This window comes from Chionomys nivalis, chromosome 9, assembly GCF_950005125.1.
Source record: "Chionomys nivalis chromosome 9, mChiNiv1.1, whole genome shotgun sequence".
Classification (NCBI taxonomy): domain Eukaryota; kingdom Metazoa; phylum Chordata; class Mammalia; order Rodentia; family Cricetidae; genus Chionomys; species Chionomys nivalis.
The window spans coordinates 71,433,425-71,453,445 of NC_080094.1; the positions used below are offsets into that span (position 1 = coordinate 71,433,425).

Here is a 20,021-nt window from a genome sequence, read left to right on the forward strand (position 1 = left end):
CTAGCAATGTTTGGATTTGCGGATATCCATGTATATTTGTATATATAGAATAAATTATATACATATATATATATATATATATATATAAAATGAGCTATCTTGGGGATGGAAATCAAGGATAAACACAGACTTCATTTGTTTCACATGTAACTTAGACAATGCTTTAAATGCATCTTTAACTTCACTACGACCTGCCACATGAAGTGACGTGTGGATTCCATCTGTGACATCATGTCTGCATGTAATATTTTGGACTCTGGACTTTTAGATTATATGCACTTAGCCTTTATATGGAAGTACTACAGTTTATAAGGGAAATCTATAGAATTATCTTTACATTAGGTATAAAGGATACACTAGTCTTAATAGTTAATATGAATTTTATGTATCAGATTAAAATAAGAAAGTGTTCGTTTCACAGTTAAGTGGAAAATATTTAATGAATTCTATTATTACCAGTGTTTTAAAGATGAAAAAAATCCCAAGAATGTATACAAAAGGAATTAACTTAAAGGAAATATTTTGCCTTTACATGCAAATTTACATGCTTTAAAATAAACAAATACCAAGTGAAAAGTTTTTATTCCACCTTTCTGTCACCTAAAGCTGTAAGAATATAAGAAAATATTTAATGTGGAGGAGATTAAGTGTGACTTGTTGTATTCAGTGACAAATTAGTGACATCAAGAAAACTTCCAACTCATTTCAAAGCATCCAAGTTTTATTTAAGGCGTAATTAAGTTTGCTTTATCCTCGAAGACACTTAGACATCCACTTGGCTCACACAATTCCATTCTCTCCAACTGGGAACTGCGCTGGATCCATTCCCATCTTCTTCATAGAGACAGCAATGTCAAACAGGTAGTCATAACACTCACACCTAGAAGAGAAGGCAAGAGGACTCAATGTGTGTCAGGATAAAGCTCTCCGGTCCTCACTACCATGTCTCCTAACATTAGCTTTGCTACGTGGCTATGTTTGCTACTGAGTTCATACCAAAGGTTTACTACTTTGACCCCAACAAACTTCAGACCTGCAAAGGAATCACACTGCGTCGTGCCACCACACCATTTACTTTCCGGGAAATATACAACTCACATGAAGTTATGTTTTTATTATGCGCTATATTTCTTAAATAGAATTTATTATTTAAGATATGTGGCTCTTTTCCTTTGTAGCAAACTTCACCGAGTCTTCCTAAATCAGAGCTGACCTAATTAATACTTCCTGAAGATTTAACAGAGTAAGAAATCAGGTCTTTCCAAACAACACTGACAGATTATTTTAGTTGAAACCAGTCACTTAACAAACACATGGAAAACTTGCATTTTGTTTTAAGTCCTAAAACGTGTTAGTTCATTTTCACATTCTGAGTGTGATTTGCACCAAATCTCTAACTCGGTCTTACATGGTTTTTGCTTTCTCCCACGTCTCTCCCCACACGTACACCCCATGACGCCTGACGAGCACCGCACAGGAGTCTGGGTACTCGTCCATTGCACGAGCCATTCGTTCTTTGAGGTCTTTCTCTTCAGGAGTGTTCTCAATAATGGGTACCACTAATATGTCATCATACCTGTAAGACAGAACAAAACATCTACGCCCACTAAAATATCAATATTCTATTTGTCGTTTCTGCTGCTAGTGACCAGCTGATATCTATATAGCACTCCAACATCTCCAACTTCAAAACAAGATGGTGCAAGTTATTCTGTATATCTTATATAAACATCTATACCAAAAGATACCAAATAGCAGGCAGCCCTGAATTTAAATGGCAGAAATTTGTACAGTATACCAGAACCTAACAAAGAAATCAAGACCATACAAGCATTTCTTTGAAGTAAAGATAATCAGAACATTTTAAACATAAGATAGGAAATGATACATCTCAAACTATATATGACATAGTAGGAATATTTCCCAAAATAAAAATCATTGTATTTCATCTTGGCAGAATACCAAAATGTCTTGATAGGCAAAACAATCAATGCAGGTGTGGTCTGTGGCACCAGGATAGAAAGAACCATCTACCAACAATTACCAAGGTTATGTTAATTCTTTCAGAATAATCTCAAACCTGAGGCATTAGAACTTTGGTTTTCACTTTTTTCAGAGTAAATTCATGAGATAAAGTCAGAATGTAATAATGTTCAATCAAACAACTTTGCTACACGTGAAACTCGGTCTTGAGGTCGCTTGTAACCAATGATTCCTCAGACAAGTGTTCCCTTACACACGGCTTCCTCACACCGCCTTTCACCAAAGCAGTGAGTAAATTAACAGAGAAATGCCAAGTGTCATCTGAAGCAACCACCTGCAGGCAGGCATAGACTAAGCAGCTGTCGGGTGATTCATGATTTGGGCAGCCATTATCGTAGTAGTATAGACTTGCCCACGATCCGCCTGTAGCTGAGACAGAAGTAATTATACAATACTGTAGTGTGGAAGGAGTGGATTGCTGGTCTCACCTCTTCCCTGAAACCAGCCCGAAGAGCGACAGATTTAGATTTTCCTATAGCATTCGTCACATAGTCAGAGATATTTCCAGGCGCAAAATAATTTCAAAGCACAGTGAGACTAGAAAACAAATTCAAAGCAATCCCTTATTTCATCGACAGGATACTGATCCTCACAAGTTAAATACGAAACAGAGGCACGGAAGTCCTCTGATTGACTGTCGGCATCGTCTGCACTCCAGCAGAGGCATGTTACTTGACGGCAGCCACAGTAAGGCATGTTCAGCTCACCTGGTAAGGAGGGGAAGTTTGGTGCTGACTTTGTTTAGCTTAGCTCTGCTGCTGAGGCTTGAATCCAGGGCCTTGAGAGAGCCCCGCACATACGCCACTGCTTTAACTGATACCTTTTCGACATAATTTTCGCAGTGCCGAAATTTAGGCACACGCTAAACAAGGAAATCAAATGAGCTGGATTTTCAGCACAGAGGTTTAAACACATCCAACCTGTTCCCTTACTGCAGTCAAAGGAAGACACGGCTGTGATGTCTTCCATACCAAGAGCACTGTCCTCTGAAGGGACAGGGAACCAGGCCCCGCGGACTAGGAAGCAAGGCTTAGCTTGTACCTGGACACTGGGAACCTGTGTCTTCAAGCCATTCAAGTCTAGATTCATAAATAATGGCGACATTTTTGCAGGCTGGTGGATTTATTTAAATTTAGTTAGAGGTCACTGCTGTGCACTCTCATGTCACCACATCACAAATTCTGAAATACAGTCATTTCTCTAATTAAAACGAATAGAAGTTTTTATAAACAGGAGCATATTCTAGAAATACATTACATCAACATAAATTCTAATAATAGTCTCAGTTCCAGCTTCCTGAAGACAAAGTGGAGGTGAGGAGATCTTGCTTCCTCAGCGCTGAAAACAGGGGCTGTCCTCGCCCATCTTGACGGAAAGTCCAGGCAAGACTTCTGTTCGTTTTAATGGAGCAAACATTTCATTATTCATGTTGCTAATAACTCAGCACGGCTGGGGAGGGGAGGAGCAGTCTGTGCCCCTGAGAAGGCCTTTGAAGGTTCATTGTTATGTGGGGTATTACCGAACACAGAGCCCACCGCATCTCATTAGATGCATGAAAAGAGGAGGAAAAATGTATGCCAAATAACTTAATAATAAAATTATACCTGTAATACCCTCCCGAGGTACATTTCCTTATTCCTTTGATCATCTCTTGATGTGTAATTTTAAACTCCTGTCCTGGAAACAGGAGGGTAGCCAAGACAGCAGCCTTAGAGTGGGTATGGATCACTGCGCCTGCTCCTGCAGGATGAAGAGGCAGCTGCCCAGTGAGGAGAACTTACGTCTTTAAGAGAAAATCAACACCTATATCTATGCGCTTTATGTATGCGTGTGTTTCCTTATGGACCTGACTTTTTCTGTCAGAGGAAAATCTGGGGTCCTAGTTAGCTTCTGTGGCTGTGACAGAATGCTGGCCAAAGCCAGCCTGGGAAAGGAAAGAGTTACGTGGCTTCCATGTCCTGCATCACAGTTTCCCACCGAGGGAAGTAAGGGCAGGAACTCAAGGCAGACACCTGGAGGTTGGAACTGAAGCAGAAGCCATGGAGGAGTGTGCTTGACTGGCTCTCATGGCTTGCTTGGTCCACTTCCTTATACATTCTAGGAGCACCTACCCAGGAGTGGCACTATCCACAGTGGGCTGTGCCCTCCCATATCAGCCATTAACCAAGAAAATGCACCTCCAGACCTGCCTACAGGCCAGTCTGATGGAGGCACTTCCTGAGAGTCACTCTTCCCAGGTGTGTCAAGCTGACAGGAGCTAACTAAGAGGAAAGTGGAGTAACAACAGACTCTCTTCAGAGGCTGATGAGAATGCAATGAGGGGAAACAAAATGCCTGCATGTTAGATCCTAGAGAGCTGTTAACTGAAGTCATGATGGCTGTGCTAGTGAGGTCAGCTCTGCCTGGAACCTGCGTACCTCTCATGGTATAGGCGTTCATGAAGAGAGGAGTACACTGGCTTTTTCTGAGCATCTTAGATGCTGGAGGCCCACTTATGTCCTGTTCGTTGATGTCACAAACAAACATATCTTCTGGCTATTTACAGAGAGAGAAAAAGAAAAGAAGGTAAAAAATAACAATTAAAATGTCTCTACTGGGTATATTTATATAGTATATGCATATGCAAACAAGTTTAACATTCGAACCAAACATTCATGGAGTCCCCAAAATTTTAGTACCAAGAAAAAAAAATGTCCAAGTTTTATACTGGAACTGGAGTGACGGCTCAGTGGTTAAGAGCACTGACAATTCTTCCAGAGGACCTGGGTTTGGTACCCGGCACTCACATGGCCGCTCTCAACCATCTAACTCCAGTCCTGGGGAACCTGATGCCCTCTTCTGGCCTCCAAGGGAACTGCATGCACATGGTGCACAGAAACACATGCTGGCAAAATACTGATACACACAAACTAATACAATTAATAGTTTTATACTATCAAAAACTTTCTTGGGAGTTAAAAAGATCACTTTCTTTTAGAATTTCAAGGATAAGAGTGGATGTAGAAGCAATTATGTGTATTCGGATGTTGCTGTCGGTCCAGACTCAGGCCTGCGATTTCACAACTACATTTTCAGGAAACCACATAACATGCCCAGATGGGTGTCAGAACTTTCTTATCCCTCGAGAAACTTAGTGATGATGCTACTCTTCAAGTTTTCGGGAGAGTGTTGACCTAGCTGTTTCTCAGTGATGCCTGCATATTTCCAATTTGCATCTTCCGAATACCAGGCTTACCACAGGCTACAATATAAGCTTTCACGAAGAGAGCAACTTTTCTTTTCTCTTGTAACTATATAATCAATGTTTTATGTATTTGGTTAGATTTGGGGAAATATTCTAGCATTGATATAGAATGCCACGTCTCAAAATTTTGAAACAAAACTTCTCCACTTTGAACTGGAATAGGAATCAGTTTGTGTGAGCTGAGCCTATCGGTAGGAGCGGCTCACCAGTCTGATAAAGATGCGCCGAGGCTGCACTACTCACTGCTGCCTGCTACAGCTCTCTGAAGGAGATTTTGAAAATTCATTTATTTTTGTTTTCCAGTATGTATGTATGTATGTATACCATGTGCATGCCCGGTACCCTCTGAGGTCAGAAGAGGGGCTTTAGATCCCCTACAACTGGAGTTACAGGCAGTTGTGAGCCACTGTGAGGGTGAGAACTGAGATGCAAACCCAGGTCCTCTGCAACAGCAGTGAGTGCTCTCAGCCTGTGAGCCGTCTCTCCAGCCCCGCGAGAGTTCACAACACACGCTGCAGACGTGGAAGATACTAGCCGCCTTAAAGAAACATTTCATAATTACTCAGCAAATATTGAATAGTTACTTAGCAAATGTTTGTTGATTAGTTACTTAAATCTTCACAACAGAACCGCCCTTCAAAACTAACATAACCTTTAGAAGCGATTCCACTTCGTGGAATGGCAGTTAAGGAGAGGGGACAGAGGGCTTACAAAGGACCCTTTAGCATACCTGAATGCGTTCCTTTTGCACGCCTGAGGGAGCAATGTAGATTTCATTGCTGGTAACACAAAATACAGAAATTGGTTTTTGTTTAAAGTTCTGGTTTTAAACAAATAAAGTGCATCCCTGGGGCATAAACCATTAATGTCCTCTACACATTAAGCCCTGAGTGCCTGCTTGGTTGAGTGAAGGAGTTAGGGTGCACAGGATGAGTTCTAGGCTACTTTGAAACACTAGTGGCCTAAGAAAACTCGTGGTAGTTGCTTTTGTCTTCCTCTTTCACATATACGTATTTCTTTCATGGGGCAAAAAAATTTAGTGGCAGCTAGACCACTATCTAGAGGAAACGTAAATTTGAATATGTTAATTATTTATTACTTGTTGCATGAATGAATAGAATTTCAATATACTATGTAAAATATAGTTAACCTAAAATCAGGCAAAATATATGTCTGATTGAAAACATTTTTGCATTGTAAAGAATGAGATTCAAATTCATTTCATGAAGTCATGAAGCACAGAGCCCTCTGCTGGACAGTTTGCTAACTACAGCATTAGCATTAGGTAACTGAGGAATTTCCTCTAAGACAAGCATGCAAATCTTGGAAATTATTTGGCAATTAAGCAATCACAAAAAGTTAGAAATGAGATTAGGATATTGAGTGTGGTTGCATATGCCTATAATCACAGCACTTAGGAGGCTGAGCAGGGAAGACCACGAGCTGCTCAAGACCAGCAAACATCTGAAACAAACAGCGCCTGAGTGTGCACGCACGCACGCACGCACGCACGCACACACACACAGAGAGAGAGAGAGAGAGAGAGAGATCTACACCTGCTGTACCATTTTTCCACAAGATCCTCTACCGTGCTGTCAAATTTGACTTGCAACATAATTTACAAATCTTTCTCATTCTCTCCACTTAAAGAACGGCCCACTTATAAGTTTCAGTTGCCAGAGCACATTAACCAGCTGCCACAAAAATGGAAACCAAGAGAACATCAGCTTTTGCCATGGAGGCAGAACTGCACAATGGACAAACATCAAAGGCTTCAAAGTGACAGCGAGGATGGCTTATATGAAGCTGTCAAAGTGGTTACTACAAAATACAGACTTGGAACTGACAGGCGTATCAGTGAAACGAGTTTCTTGGTGAGCTAAGGCCTAGACAGATGCCTGATAGGTGAGCAGAATCCAGGAAGCAGTGGCTCATGCATACATTAGGTTTTCTCAAGCAGCTGCTGTGCTGAGCATCTGCTGCATGGGACAACGGTGTGGCAGCCTTTCCCCCAGAGCCAAAGGTCCCAGAGATCCACTCGCCAGCCTTGTGGTCAGAGAAGAGCTTTGAGCTGTGCTAAGTCTCTTTGTACTGCTGGCTTTATAAATGAAAATTTAGAATTTCTTCAACTTTGAGCAATTCAAAGTTAAGCTAAGTAAGTTTTTAACATAGTAACTCCAACACAGAAAGAGAAATACAGGAAACACACAAAGTGACAGCTTTTGTTTTAGATAACATACAAAAGCCTGAAGGGAAATGTTTGCTTGATTCTATAAAAAGAACCTGGAAGTTCCAGGGAATGCATTCTGGAGTGGTTACTGCTCATCTATAGTAGGAGTTTATCAACTGTGATTCCAGCAGCATGCAACAAGCTTAGTGTAGCTGGCACATACTGGTGAAAACAGGAAATGATAAGTCTAAACATCACGACCAAGCCAAAGGCAATGGCTGCTGAGTATTGTGGAACTGCTTTGATGACTCCTATGTGTGTCCTTACTTTCAATCCCTATGCGTGTCCTCGCTGTCATATATATGCGTGCGCACGTGTATGTGTATACATGCGTGTATAATCCTGGTACCAAGTCATGTACGCCGGAGTGGTATCAGCCAAACCTTGAAATCTGTTAGTATTTCTGCATTCCCAAAGACTTTACTGTCTGTATGATGCTAGAACATTATCTACTATATTTATGTCTTTTCAAATTTATTTGCACCAAAAGTCAGACATAAAAGACAAAACTATTACCAGAACCATTAAGATGAGTAATGTTGGTTCATAAAGGGGTGATATTCAACATTTTACTAAAAACACCCATTTTAGTCTGTAAAGTATAAACGGGAAGCCAAACAGTTCGCCTTAAAACTTTGCTTCTTTCCACTTGTGGCCTCTAGGGGGCGCTCCTTACTCATTAAAACTAAGGAAAAACTACACATGATGCAACTTTCCTATAAATTGATTGTAGGGCTATAAAAGTCATTACATATTAAGAGATGTGCCAATAAACGGTTTATGTTGGCCACACACAATCAGTGTGTGGAACAGTAAAGTTCTTTCATAAAGAGAAGTCCTTTACAATTCCTTGCTTTAAAAAATTCTCGAAATTTTGAGTTTTTATTCTACTTGTTTTAACATCTTTATCCAGAAATGACCGTTTTAGCTCAGTTTGGTAGGAGCCCTATTATGTAAAAAAAATCATTCTCTGGACATGAAAATAAACAGTAGTTAACTAAATACATTTAGAACACGATTTATAATAAATTATACATCAGGGAAATTAATTACAGGCACTTGACTTTTTAAATAGAAAAGTGAAACAAGAACAGAGTATTAATAGTTCCGGGTATATTGTGAACAAGACAACTTGAAAATTTAGGCAAAGCACTCTGAACGCCTGCTCAGAGCTGAAGTGACACACCAGCAGCTGGGTGACTGAGGCTGAGGGGCACGGATGGACGTGTGGCCGTCAGGGAACACGCCGTGCCGTGTCTATACGCTGATCCTTGTATTCACTACACAAGCTGCCGACTAAGGTGCCTTTTGATACTCCCCACTATTGAATTATTTCATAAATTACACTGTAATTTGAAGCAGATGAAATTATAAAATCATCATCTTGTGAGATGTAGTAAAATTCCTTCTGTTTAAAATGTCCTGATTTTATTTTATAATCCATTTACTATTATGAAATGCAGACTCCTTGAAATGGATATATCCATCTATATGTATACACACATATATGCACATACATATGTACATGTATATACACACATATGTACATATATACTCAACATACAAATGTTTTAATAATCCAATTTTGCTAAAGAGAAAAGGTGAATTGGAATACAGAAATAAAGCGCCCTCACTCAGGTTAACATTCAGCCTCCAGACAGCAACATCCATACAGCATTTCAGGAGGAAAACATTAGTCCTCCTTCAGAAAGTCTCGGGAAAATGAGGTGTCACCTGGAGAGTCATTGCCAGGGCTTATTCCTCATCTGTTTGGAGACGAGGTATTCTCTGAATCCAATGAGCAATAAAAAATGATTCTTTCTTTCTGATTTAAATCCAGTGCCTCAAAGGGGTAGATATCAGCAGATGCTATGCCCATTAATCATGATATCTCTGCTTACAATAGTACATGGCCTGTTTCTGAACTCAGTAAACATGGATTTTTGAATTTTTAACGATTAATAATCTGGATTTAAGTGACTTCAAAATATGTCTCTGAACTTTTAAAATAAGTCTTCAGCTGTCTAGAGAGGATCCTGTGAAGATACATGAACATACTTGCTGGACTGTTACCTACCTTCACTGTTCCAAAGAGAGAATCAAATTATCCCAATTAACAACTGGAATTCAAAGCCTTCGGTGTTTAAAGTGCTTGTTGCTCCCGCTCCTGGTTCCGTTGGGTCATGCAAACACCCAGCAATCATTTAGAAAGTAAACAGCTTCAGCATCACATTAAACTGGCTATCCACTGGGTTTGGACACACCGCCCATGGCGTGCTGAGCTGGAGAACTCCAGAGCTGAAATCAACCTGAAACTTACCCATGCTTCAAGCTAATTCCTCCTCCGGTGCCGGTGACCCAGCCCAGATGGTAAAACTGTTTGCAAAGTTCTGGGATCAGGAATCTGGGGTGTTCCTTGTCCTTAAACAGAAGATAGTGACTTTTTAAACAGTGTATTCCAGCTGGCATTTCTAACACAAAACCAACTTAAGGATGTTCAAAGAAATCTACCTAAGAGATAGTTAAGGAAACAAACATGTTCTGTTCCTAACATTTAGAAAATGGATTTACTTAGTTATTTGACAATCTGGGACTGGTCAGTATAGGGGCCTAAGTCTAACTCTATGGAACAGGCTGTGAGGACAAGGCAGGGAAGTGCCAGGGGTCTATGACACAGTGTCAACAGAAAGACAGTGGAACCTAGTGCCACACAGGAAAGTTATTCACACAAAATACCCTACTAGAACACCATGAGACATCATGGTTGTTATCTGTCCAACACAGTCTATTGTGGTTCAGTTTCATTTTTATCTTAAAAATGTTCGATTTTCCAAAGTGATTTCAATATCTTCTCTTATTACAATTATAATAAACACTCATTATTAAAATTAAAACCAAGCAAATAGCAATACGCATATCCTACTGAAAAGCAACCATGATTCTTTCCTGGGAAGGCATTTTGTTTAAAGGAGCACATGAATAAAGGCTGAAGTGAACATCGAGCCTCATTTATACATGTCACTCCAATAATTACCTGCTAAGAAAACCATGTCATTTGTTTCTCCCTGTTTTGTCTTAATAGTTTAAATTAATGAAAACAAAAACAACGAGAAATACAATGAAGTCCATTTTGGCAGTATGACATATAGCATTACCGAGAAAATAAGTAACAGCTGCTGATTAAGTGACCTTTACAAATATTTCAAAATACACTGCTGAAATGGGAAGATTTCACAGGGGTCGTAAAAGAAATGAGAGTGGGGCATCTTGGGAGCAGGGAACCCCAAGGCCAGGATTTTCCCTTCCAGGCACCTGAAAAAACTCTGGGGACCCCGAGCCTCCATTCTGAGAGCTGGACAAGCATTAGAAATTCGAGATGAAGTCCAGACTTGCATCACACAGAAAAGCCCCATATAAACCCAGGACTCGGTGGGCTGCATTTTCAAGGAAAGGCAAACAAGAAACCCTTGCTATACAGAGCAAATAACTGGACTGCTACCTTGGGCCCCGCGTAAAGGCGCAAAATCATTCCTGAGGTCAGAAGAAAATCATGATTTCAATAGACTGGATGCTCAGGTAGCTGAAACTGTGTTTTCCCAAATGTTCTTGATTCTCACTCCCTCTCCCTCTCTCTCCACGTACACAGTTTTAGGCAAGTATTCTGAGCGATTGCTGATGAAGGAGCCTTCACAATACAAAACTGAAAGCATGGGAGAAAGTTAGACATTTTGTAAAGCTCAGACCAACACAGGCTTAAGAGTGAGCAGGACTTAAAAACTACATTGTATCTAATTCTCTGTTTGCATGATGTTGAGTGTGCTGGCTAGTTTTTATGTCAACTTGACACAGGCTAGAGTCATCTAGGAAGACGGAACCTCAACTGAGAAAATGTCCCAACCAGACTGGTCTGTGGGCAACAATGCGGCGTATTTTCTTACTGATAAATGATGTGGGCCCAGCTCGCTGTGGGCAGTGCTGCCCTGCACTGGTGGTTCTGGGTTGTATAAACCATGAGGACCAAACCAGGAAGCAGCATTCCTCCACAGTCTCTGCTTCAGCTCCTGCCCTGACTTTTCTGGATGATGGACTCCAAGTTGTAAGGTGAAATAAATCCTTTCCTCACCATGGCACCTTTCCCCAGTATTTTGTCATAGCAATAGAAATAGAAACCTTAACTAAGACACCGAGCCTCTCTTTTACTCAACCATTAAATGAGAACACGTTGAGGAATAAAATGAGATAAAATGAAGATAAAACACACAGCACAAAGCTGAAGAGATGGCTCAGCAGTTAAGAGCATGTATTGTGCTAGCAGAGGACCAGAGTCCAGTTCCCAGCACTCACATCAAATGGCTCACACTCCCTCTGACTCCAGCCAGTTCCAGGGGCTACTGAAAAGCCTCTGGCCTTCTTATGCACCTGCATGTACATCTACCTACCTACCTACACACACACACACACACACACACACACACACACTTAAAAATAACAAAAATTGGGGCTGGACAGATGGTTTAGAGGTTAAGTTTTATATCCCCTTGTAGAGGGTGGGAGTTTAGTTCCTAGCGCCCATGACGGGAGGCTCACAATCATTCTTTACTCCAGTTCTAGAGAACCCAGCACCCTCTGCTGGAGTGCTTGGGAACTGCACTCCTGTGTACATATCACATGGAGCTACACACATATACACAAATGTTTAAACATACAATTTAAAATCTCTACAGAAAAACAACACTCTGTACAAACCATGTGGCACAATACTCGCTTCTTTCCATTTTAAAGAGTTAAAGTTCTTGAACACAAATTAATTACTTAAAGTTAATAATAAAATGGAATTCTTAACTTTTCTCAAGGAAACTAGCCAAAAATTTCTATGCCCCATATAATTTGCTATTTCCTTTTCTTGGGGAACATAAATGATATTTTAATTACATATTAAATACAGCTAATGGGAAAACTCCTGCAGTGTTCCAATCATTAAGACCAAATTTGCGCAACAAATTGCAAACATTACAGAAAACGGTCTATTATTATAGACCCCCTTTCCTTTTGTCTTTCCCCAGCACTGAAGTATTAGAGCAATTAGCCAGCCTCCTGCTACAGCCTAACACCGACAGGGCAGCACAGTTGAGCATCTCTCTCAGTCATTCAGATCAGCAGATACAATTCCGGGGAAGCCATGGAGACCTGGCAAAGACACATCTGTGGAAGATGCAGCCACTCAAGCTGTGCAGCCCGAGAGTGTGAAAATGGAAAAGCTGTCTTCAAACTGGCAAGAAGGGAAGGCTTAGCTGCTGTCCACTGCTCCCCTGGAGGCCAGCAGTACCTGTCAGCTGTCGCTGGAGCTGGTTTTCAGTGAGCATAATAACTACATGACATGAAGCTAAAGAGTCTCCACAATGGACTGTTAGCAGAAGGGCAGCTCTGGTGTGGCAGACACAGACTATATATAATACAAACATTAGAGTGTAAAGTGCTTTTGTTCCACTGTGAAGGCCTCCCAGCCTCGCCTGTCACAGACATACCTACTTATGCCCATCAGGGCTCCATTTATTCCCTCTCCTCGCTCCTTTCACTTGAAAACAATGGTTTCCCGGGAGACTGCCACAAACACAAACTGTCAGGTTGGGGGGCACTCAAAGCATATGTTTATTAGCATAAGCAGGGCCCCGCTGTGGTCCAGGGACACTTTCCAGGGCTTGGGCTTGGCTTCCTTGCAGGGCTCAGTGACATCCCCAGACTTCTGAATTTCAACACTGTGGGAGCCCACAGAAGGGGGTCAGTTTCACCGTGACTAAAGGTCAGAGAGTTCTGGCCTATTCTTGCTCAAAGTTATTGACAAGAGGTTTGACTTAATGTATGGCTACTAACAAGATATCTTGACCTAGGTGTTTTGGGTATTAAGATGGCTCACAGAGGTGGATCTGGTCCACCTTGACCAAAGGTCAGAGAGTTCAGGCCAATTCTTACTCCTTCAAGGACATGACAGGAGGTTTGTCTCAGGGAGTGACTGCCTACAGGATGCTTGGCCTAAGGTGTGCTCAAGATATTGTTGCTTGATGCTTCAGGTATTGAAGAGGTAATTGCTGTTTGTTCTTTATATCACGGTAAAGCAGTCTTTTGCCTTCCTCCCCCACTTTTTGGTGTGTGTTTGTGTTTGTGTGTGTGTACCCTACCTTTTGGGGTATGAAAGCATATAGAAAATAGATGTGGGTGAATTCAGTATTCACTGGGTTGCCCTCCCAACTGTAATCTGTGTCTCTATTTCTTTTATATCTGTTTTGTCTGCCTGATATTTCTAATCCACATGCCCCTATCCTGGAACCTATGAACCCATTGAGACTGGACCTGACAGATGTCACCCCAATGTGGGACCCTGATACAACACCAGTTTTTTGTTTTTAGTTGGGGGTGAGGGTGCACATGCTGAGGTCAAAGCACCACTTCATGCAGTCAGCTCTCTCCTTCTACCTCTATGTGGGCTCTGGGGAATGAACTCAGGTCAATGGCTTATGCAGCAATTGCTTTACCCAATGACTCAGTTCACAGGCCCATGGGTAGGTAGTTTTATTAATTTTAAGGAATGACATGTGGTTGCCAACTAATGACACTATTTATATTTAACTCCCCACTATTACTATCTTCAGGAAAGAATGGATTTTAAACATAGTTAGGGAATAACGTCAGAGTAAAGGGTAATCTTTTAACGTGAATGCAATGAATTTGCAGAAATTGATATTTCCATTGCTCTCACTTTGTAATGCCAATACATTCTTCCCAGGACTGACCTTTTGAGTAGAAGTTACACTTTCCCTGTTTGATCTCCTTGTCTGCTTTTCTCCTCCAGTTTATCCTCCATTCTACCTTGAGTACTGAACTAACACAGTCCTTTGATCACGAGTTTGGACCCTCAAATCAACAAGTGTTCAAATACCATTTCCTTGATCTGTTACGTCCTTTCATGTTCTAATTTATTTTTCAAGTATTTCAGTCATGTTTTATGTAAATCCCTCAGTTCTAGTCAAACTCCTTACTGAATCAATTACAAGGTGGCTCTTAGGGATCACTGAACCCTGGTGGTCACGCTGGCGGTCTGCCCTCATGGTGCCAGGGTTGGCCCATGCACTAACAGACCGTGGCAGAAGTGGCTACTATGCCACTTTGCAGATGAGGCTGTAAGATGTGAGGGTCAGTGTTGGATCCTGGGAATCTCTCTCTCTGGGACCACTGGTTCTTTACAGAGCCAGCCCATGCAGAAGGCCACCACAGCCTGCAGAAGGCACTTCGGGGAGCAGATCTTCCTTGTGCGGTCATCCTTGATGTGACTATTGCTCAGACAACAGCCTGAATGCTGCCTCATGAGGTCCTGATCCAGAACACAGCCGGGCTGCTCCTAGATTCCTAACCCTGAGCGTCTGTGGGATACAATGAGTGCTGTTTCCAGCTGCTAAATTTTGGGATGGTTTGCATATAGCAATAGGTAACTAAGCTATGTCTTCCTCCCTGGCAAGAATACAGTTTTCTTTATACTGTTGCTGCTCATGCTGGATCTCCAGTTATTGCAATTCTCTCAAACTCTGGTTAGCTTTTTCTCAAGCAAGATGCAGCCCCCCCCCCCCCGCTCCAATTCTGGGCGATGGGCATGTGCTCTTCACACTTGTTTACTGTCATTTATTATTTACTTCACTCCTTCAGTCAACAAAGCCTGAGTGCTAAACACATGATAGGCCCCGACGAGGGAAATATACATAAGGCCCCCTCTGAGGAGCTTAATCTGTAAACTTCTCAGTTATGAGATGATAATGAATAATACAAAATGGGTGGAGCACAATGGGAGCAGAAGCTATAGATAGGGAGGAAAGGAATTAGGAAGGGGTCTTGAGCTCATGAAGGGTGGTACACAGGTAGACAGGGGAGAACTCAGTAGATGGATCGCGCTACAAATTAGGTCTTGTGGATGAAGGTGGGGAGTCGGGGAATATCTGCCTCTTCAAAACTTTGAAAATATACTGATGTGTGTGTGTGTGTGTGTGTTTTGCCTGCATATGTGTCTGTGCACTACTTGCATGCCTGGTGCCCACAAAGGCCAGAAGAGGGGTATGGATTCTCTGGACTAGAGTTACAGACAGTTGTGAGTCACCATTTGAGTGCTGGGAATGGACCTCTGGAAAAGCAGCCAATGCTGTTAACCACTGAGTCATCTCCCCAACTATTTTTGAGACAAGGTCTCTCTGAACCCACTGTTTCAGCTAGCTTAGCTGGCCAGCAGGTCCTGGGAGCCCTCTCACCTTCATCCATTCCAGGGCTGGCGTTACAGAAGCAAGCAACCACGTGCAGCTTCTACATGTTTGCCGAGGGTCCAAATCAGGTTGGCATGCTTCAGCGTCTACTGAGCCCGCTGAGCCACCTCCCAGCCCTCATATGCAGTGTTCACACACCTGACTACAATAGCGGAGAAAAGATACTGAAGGGCAGTGTGGCGAGCCCACAAGTATCACACAGTCAATGTACACAAAGGTACAAAGTAGCCTTTGTGGGGAGAGGGACACTAGAGACTGGGGACTGCTGGGGAGTGCTGCTGGCAGTGTTGGGGACCCTTTGGAGGGTAAAATAACCAGGATGAAGTGAGATTAATGAGCATAGTTGGAGCATATTCTCTAACAACATTTAGCTCCTTGAGGGGGCACAACAGGGTTCTGACTGGGGGTACATGAGGCCAAGGGTGTCAGTAAATTAAGTCAGCCTTAATTACCTTAAGTAACAGTTTTTAAAAAATGTTATTTATTTAGTTATTTATTTGTGTGTGTGTGTGTGTGTGTGTGTGTGTGTGTGTGTATGTATGTATGTATGTGGGCATGATACCTGTGTGGTCAGAGAATAACTTGTAGGAGTTGGTTCTTTCTGTCTTACCATGTGTGTCCTAGGTACAGAATTCAGGTTGTTAGGCTTGGCAGCAGGCACTTTCCCCCACTGAGCCATCTCACAGGTCCCCTCAGTAACAATTGGATTTAGAAGCCAAACCAAAGTGAGGATCACTCACTTTATTTAGAAGTAAACAAAATCTACAGACTCAGTAATGTTGCTATGGCGGGGAGTCCTAGATAGGAAACAGAAAGTCAACATAAACAATCCCTCTTTATATGTATTAGAACTCATTTTTCAGACACTGTAACAAAATGCCTGCGCTACTACCATGAGGAAAAGCTTATTTTGGCCCAGTTTTATAGGCTCCATCCATGGTTAGCTGGGTCTATCACTTTTAGGCCTTTGGTAGAGTACAGGGCAAAGGGTACATGGTGGCAGAAATGGTTCACCCAATGGCCAGGAGGGAAAAGAGAAGAAGGTACATAGGGTGTACCATGCCCTTTGGGGTCACGTGCTCAACGACATAAGGATCTTTCACTAGTCCCCACCTTGTACAGTTGCTTCTGCCTCCAAATGGTGCAAACCTAGGGGATAAGCCTTTACCATATAGACCTTTGGGGACACTCAACATCCAAATGATTGCACATGCTAAGAGGCAGCGCTGGAGGACAAGAAGAGACGAAGGCATAGAGAGCTATGATCTGATAGACAGGCTCTCTTGTGTGGGGGAAGGGAAATGAGATTGGAAGAACAAGGAGGTAATTGCCTTCAGCCAGCGAAAGAATGAAGATGCTGTCAACAACAGGAATTGCCAACATTTGCTGGGTGCTTGTTCTGTGACTGTTAAAGCTGTATGGCCTCCTGTATCCATATACCAACCCTATTATACTAAAAGATGAGCTTGTCTAAGACTACCAGATACTAATGGCAGAGCCAAGATTTGAATCCGGGCAATATGGATACAGACCCCACTCCTTTACTTTAAATTACATTGTAGCTGGAAAAAAGGAGAAACTGAAGTCGAAAAGTTTACACGTAACAGCTTTTCCTGTCATTGCGCTCTCAGGGGCAACACACTTGGGGCATGAGATGAAGGGAGATGGTAAGGTTTTGGAATAACCGCCTAAAGTAGCATGAGAGGCAGCTCCCCAGAGGGACAGCACACAGATTCACTGATCCATTGGGCTGACCTCTCCTTAGCTCTTGTGGGTTCTCAGCAGCTTGGGGAAGAGAGATTCAAGAAAAGACACTAATTGCCATATAGTGTAAAGGATACTCGGGTACAGGGGCAGCAATAGGTATGAGAAAGAAAACTGTGTGATGAACAGACAGGGATGGGCCGGGATGGATATGGTCAGGAGGTAGGCTAAGTCAGGGAGGTGAAGGTGGGCGGGATGCCGAGAGCAGGGAAAACACGAGGCAGGGATTAGATGGCCTTTGGTTGTAGTGTTGGTGCAGAACAACCAGGATCACTGCTAGATCTAAGTCATGCCCACCTGCAACTGCCCCCACCTCCACCCTGGAGCGAGCGTCATTCTCACAGCCTTAGTGAGATGACAAGCACTCTGCTGTGACTCTGAAGTCATAAAGGGACCAGCGTTCTTGCTTTCCTCAGTCCAGGAAATCCAAGCAAACTGACTGTAAATACCGCTACTCATTAGCTCCATGGGCCTTCTCTTTTTCAGAACCCTGTACGAGGGAGAACCCTGCTGTGTCTCTTGGGACTGACTTCTGTCCCAAGAGACTTGTGCTGTGTCTTGTCAATAATCTTCCTGATAATCTCTGACACAAAAGGACGATCTGGGTCAGATCCAATGAAATTGAACCTTACAGTCACTATACACAACACCATGATAGGTAAGGCAAAATAAAAAAAAATAAAAGTGATGCCTTCCTGGGTTTTCTCCCCAAGCTTGGCTTTCTAAGTAAGCACAAGAAACATGTTCTTGGTAAGCTCTAACTACTACAGTGTTTTGCTCAGTAAACACTGGATGAACTAAGATCACATTTCTTACATTAAGAAAAGCCTTGTATCGGAGGGTTCAAACTTGTATCTTGTGGACTTTGCTGGCTTGTTTGATGCCCTGTTGGTGAAGACTTCCAAGCAGCTAACACATGGACAAATCTTAAAAGATACATAAATTAACCAAGAGAAAAAGTAGTTAGGTGTCTGCCCTGGCTAGTTTGATATCAGCTTGACACAAGTTATAGTCATCTGAGAGGAGGGACCCTCTATTGAGAAAATGTCTCCATAAGATCAGGTTGTAGGCAAGTCACTGGGCATTTTCTTAGCGTTTGATGGGAGAGGACTCAGCGCATGGTGGATGGTGCCATCCTTCAACTGACAGTCCTGGGTTCCATAAGAAAGCAGGCTGAGCAAGTCATGAGGAGCAAGCCAATAAGCAGCACCCCTCTGTGGCCTCGGCATCAACTTCTGCCTCCAGGTTCCTGCCATTAAGAGTTCCTGTCCTGACTTTCTCCGATGATGAACAGTGGATGATATGAAGTATATACCAAATAAACCCTTTCCTCCCCAAGATGCTTTGGTCATGGTGTCTCACCACAACGATAGTATCCCTAACTAGGGCACAGACCAATCAGATTTACCGTGTGTTAATTTGATCTGTATAGTACTTAGAACCCAAGCCAATATTTTTAAGATCAAGACAAATTCACACAAAATGTGACTTCCTATTTTCCCTCAAAAAAAAAAAAATCAGAATTTAACAATGAGTCCATACCTCCACACAGCATGAAAAAGCTAGACATGCGATAGGCTGTCCAGTCAAGGTGGTCTTAAGAGTTTTCATTCGAATTTCCTCAAAATCTGGGTCATAAACACTTCTGCTCTCAAGACATCCTAGCAATGATTCTGATATACTTCTTTTTTTCCTCACACACCTGCCTAGGGGTGGCACCAATGACATGTGTTCTATGTGCAAAATCTCCCTCTCAATCTTAGCTAACTTCAAAGCTTTCTTTATGAATTTAGGGAAAGCCATTTATTCAAGAACAATAATGGTTGACAAATGTTTTTGCACTAAAATTTTCCTGGGTTTTATTTTTGAGACCTTTGACCCTAAACAAGGCTAATAAAAGGGGATAATTTCGTGGATTTTCCTTGAGTCTTCTGCAAGATTTATCACATAGTATCGAAACTTTTGTTTCGAAACTTTGTTTTTCTAGTTCTCTTGTTCACCGTTTTCTTAGCATGTAGAAGGTGTTCCATAAGACTGTGGCGTGTTTAACTGAAAGAAAAACGCACGCACCCCGAGGGTTTCCTTAAAGAAGAATCATTTCCACTATCTCCCACCTCACAAATAAGGCAGGCTACTCAAAAGGGTGCTGTCTTCCAGGCGCCAGGTCAGCACCAGGTAGAGCAGCCCCACTAGGAGATAGGAGAGACCTTGGACTGGCGCGGACTGGGCTAGGGATCGGGCATCTGCTCCGACCGAAGCCCCACCCCGCGTGCCGTAGACCGCTGTCCTTACCTGCACGCTGCACGGCCGCGAGCAACAGTCTCCCTGAGCGTGACAGCCAGACATGGTTGCGACCTCCGCTCGGTTATCCGCCGCGCGCTCTTTCCAGGCCTAAGAACGCTGTTAGGCGGTGGAACGGGCAGCCTGGGGGTGGAGCAAA

At 42.5% G+C, this 20,021-nt stretch overlaps 1 protein-coding gene across 2 annotated transcripts; it reads right to left on the reverse strand.

Annotated features, from left to right (window-relative positions):
• Nucleotides 1-712: 712 nt before the first annotated feature.
• Apip (APAF1 interacting protein) lies at nucleotides 713-20,005 on the reverse strand. 2 transcript variants are annotated; one of them, XM_057781840.1, is made up of 7 exons: nucleotides 19,874-20,005; nucleotides 9,838-9,938; nucleotides 6,018-6,066; nucleotides 4,461-4,578; nucleotides 3,648-3,783; nucleotides 1,409-1,576; nucleotides 713-880 (listed from the first exon to the last, which is right to left on the reverse strand). In XM_057781840.1, exons 1-7 carry the CDS (start codon nucleotides 19,925-19,927, stop codon nucleotides 781-783), a joined length of 726 nt encoding a protein of 241 aa, XP_057637823.1. In that variant the 5' UTR covers nucleotides 19,928-20,005; the 3' UTR covers nucleotides 713-780. The 2 variants fall into 2 exon arrangements, with proteins under 2 accessions (XP_057637823.1, XP_057637824.1); XM_057781841.1 differs by lacking the exons at nucleotides 6,018-6,066; nucleotides 19,874-20,005 and having other exon boundaries at nucleotides 9,838-9,939.
• Nucleotides 20,006-20,021: the final 16 nt, after the last annotated feature.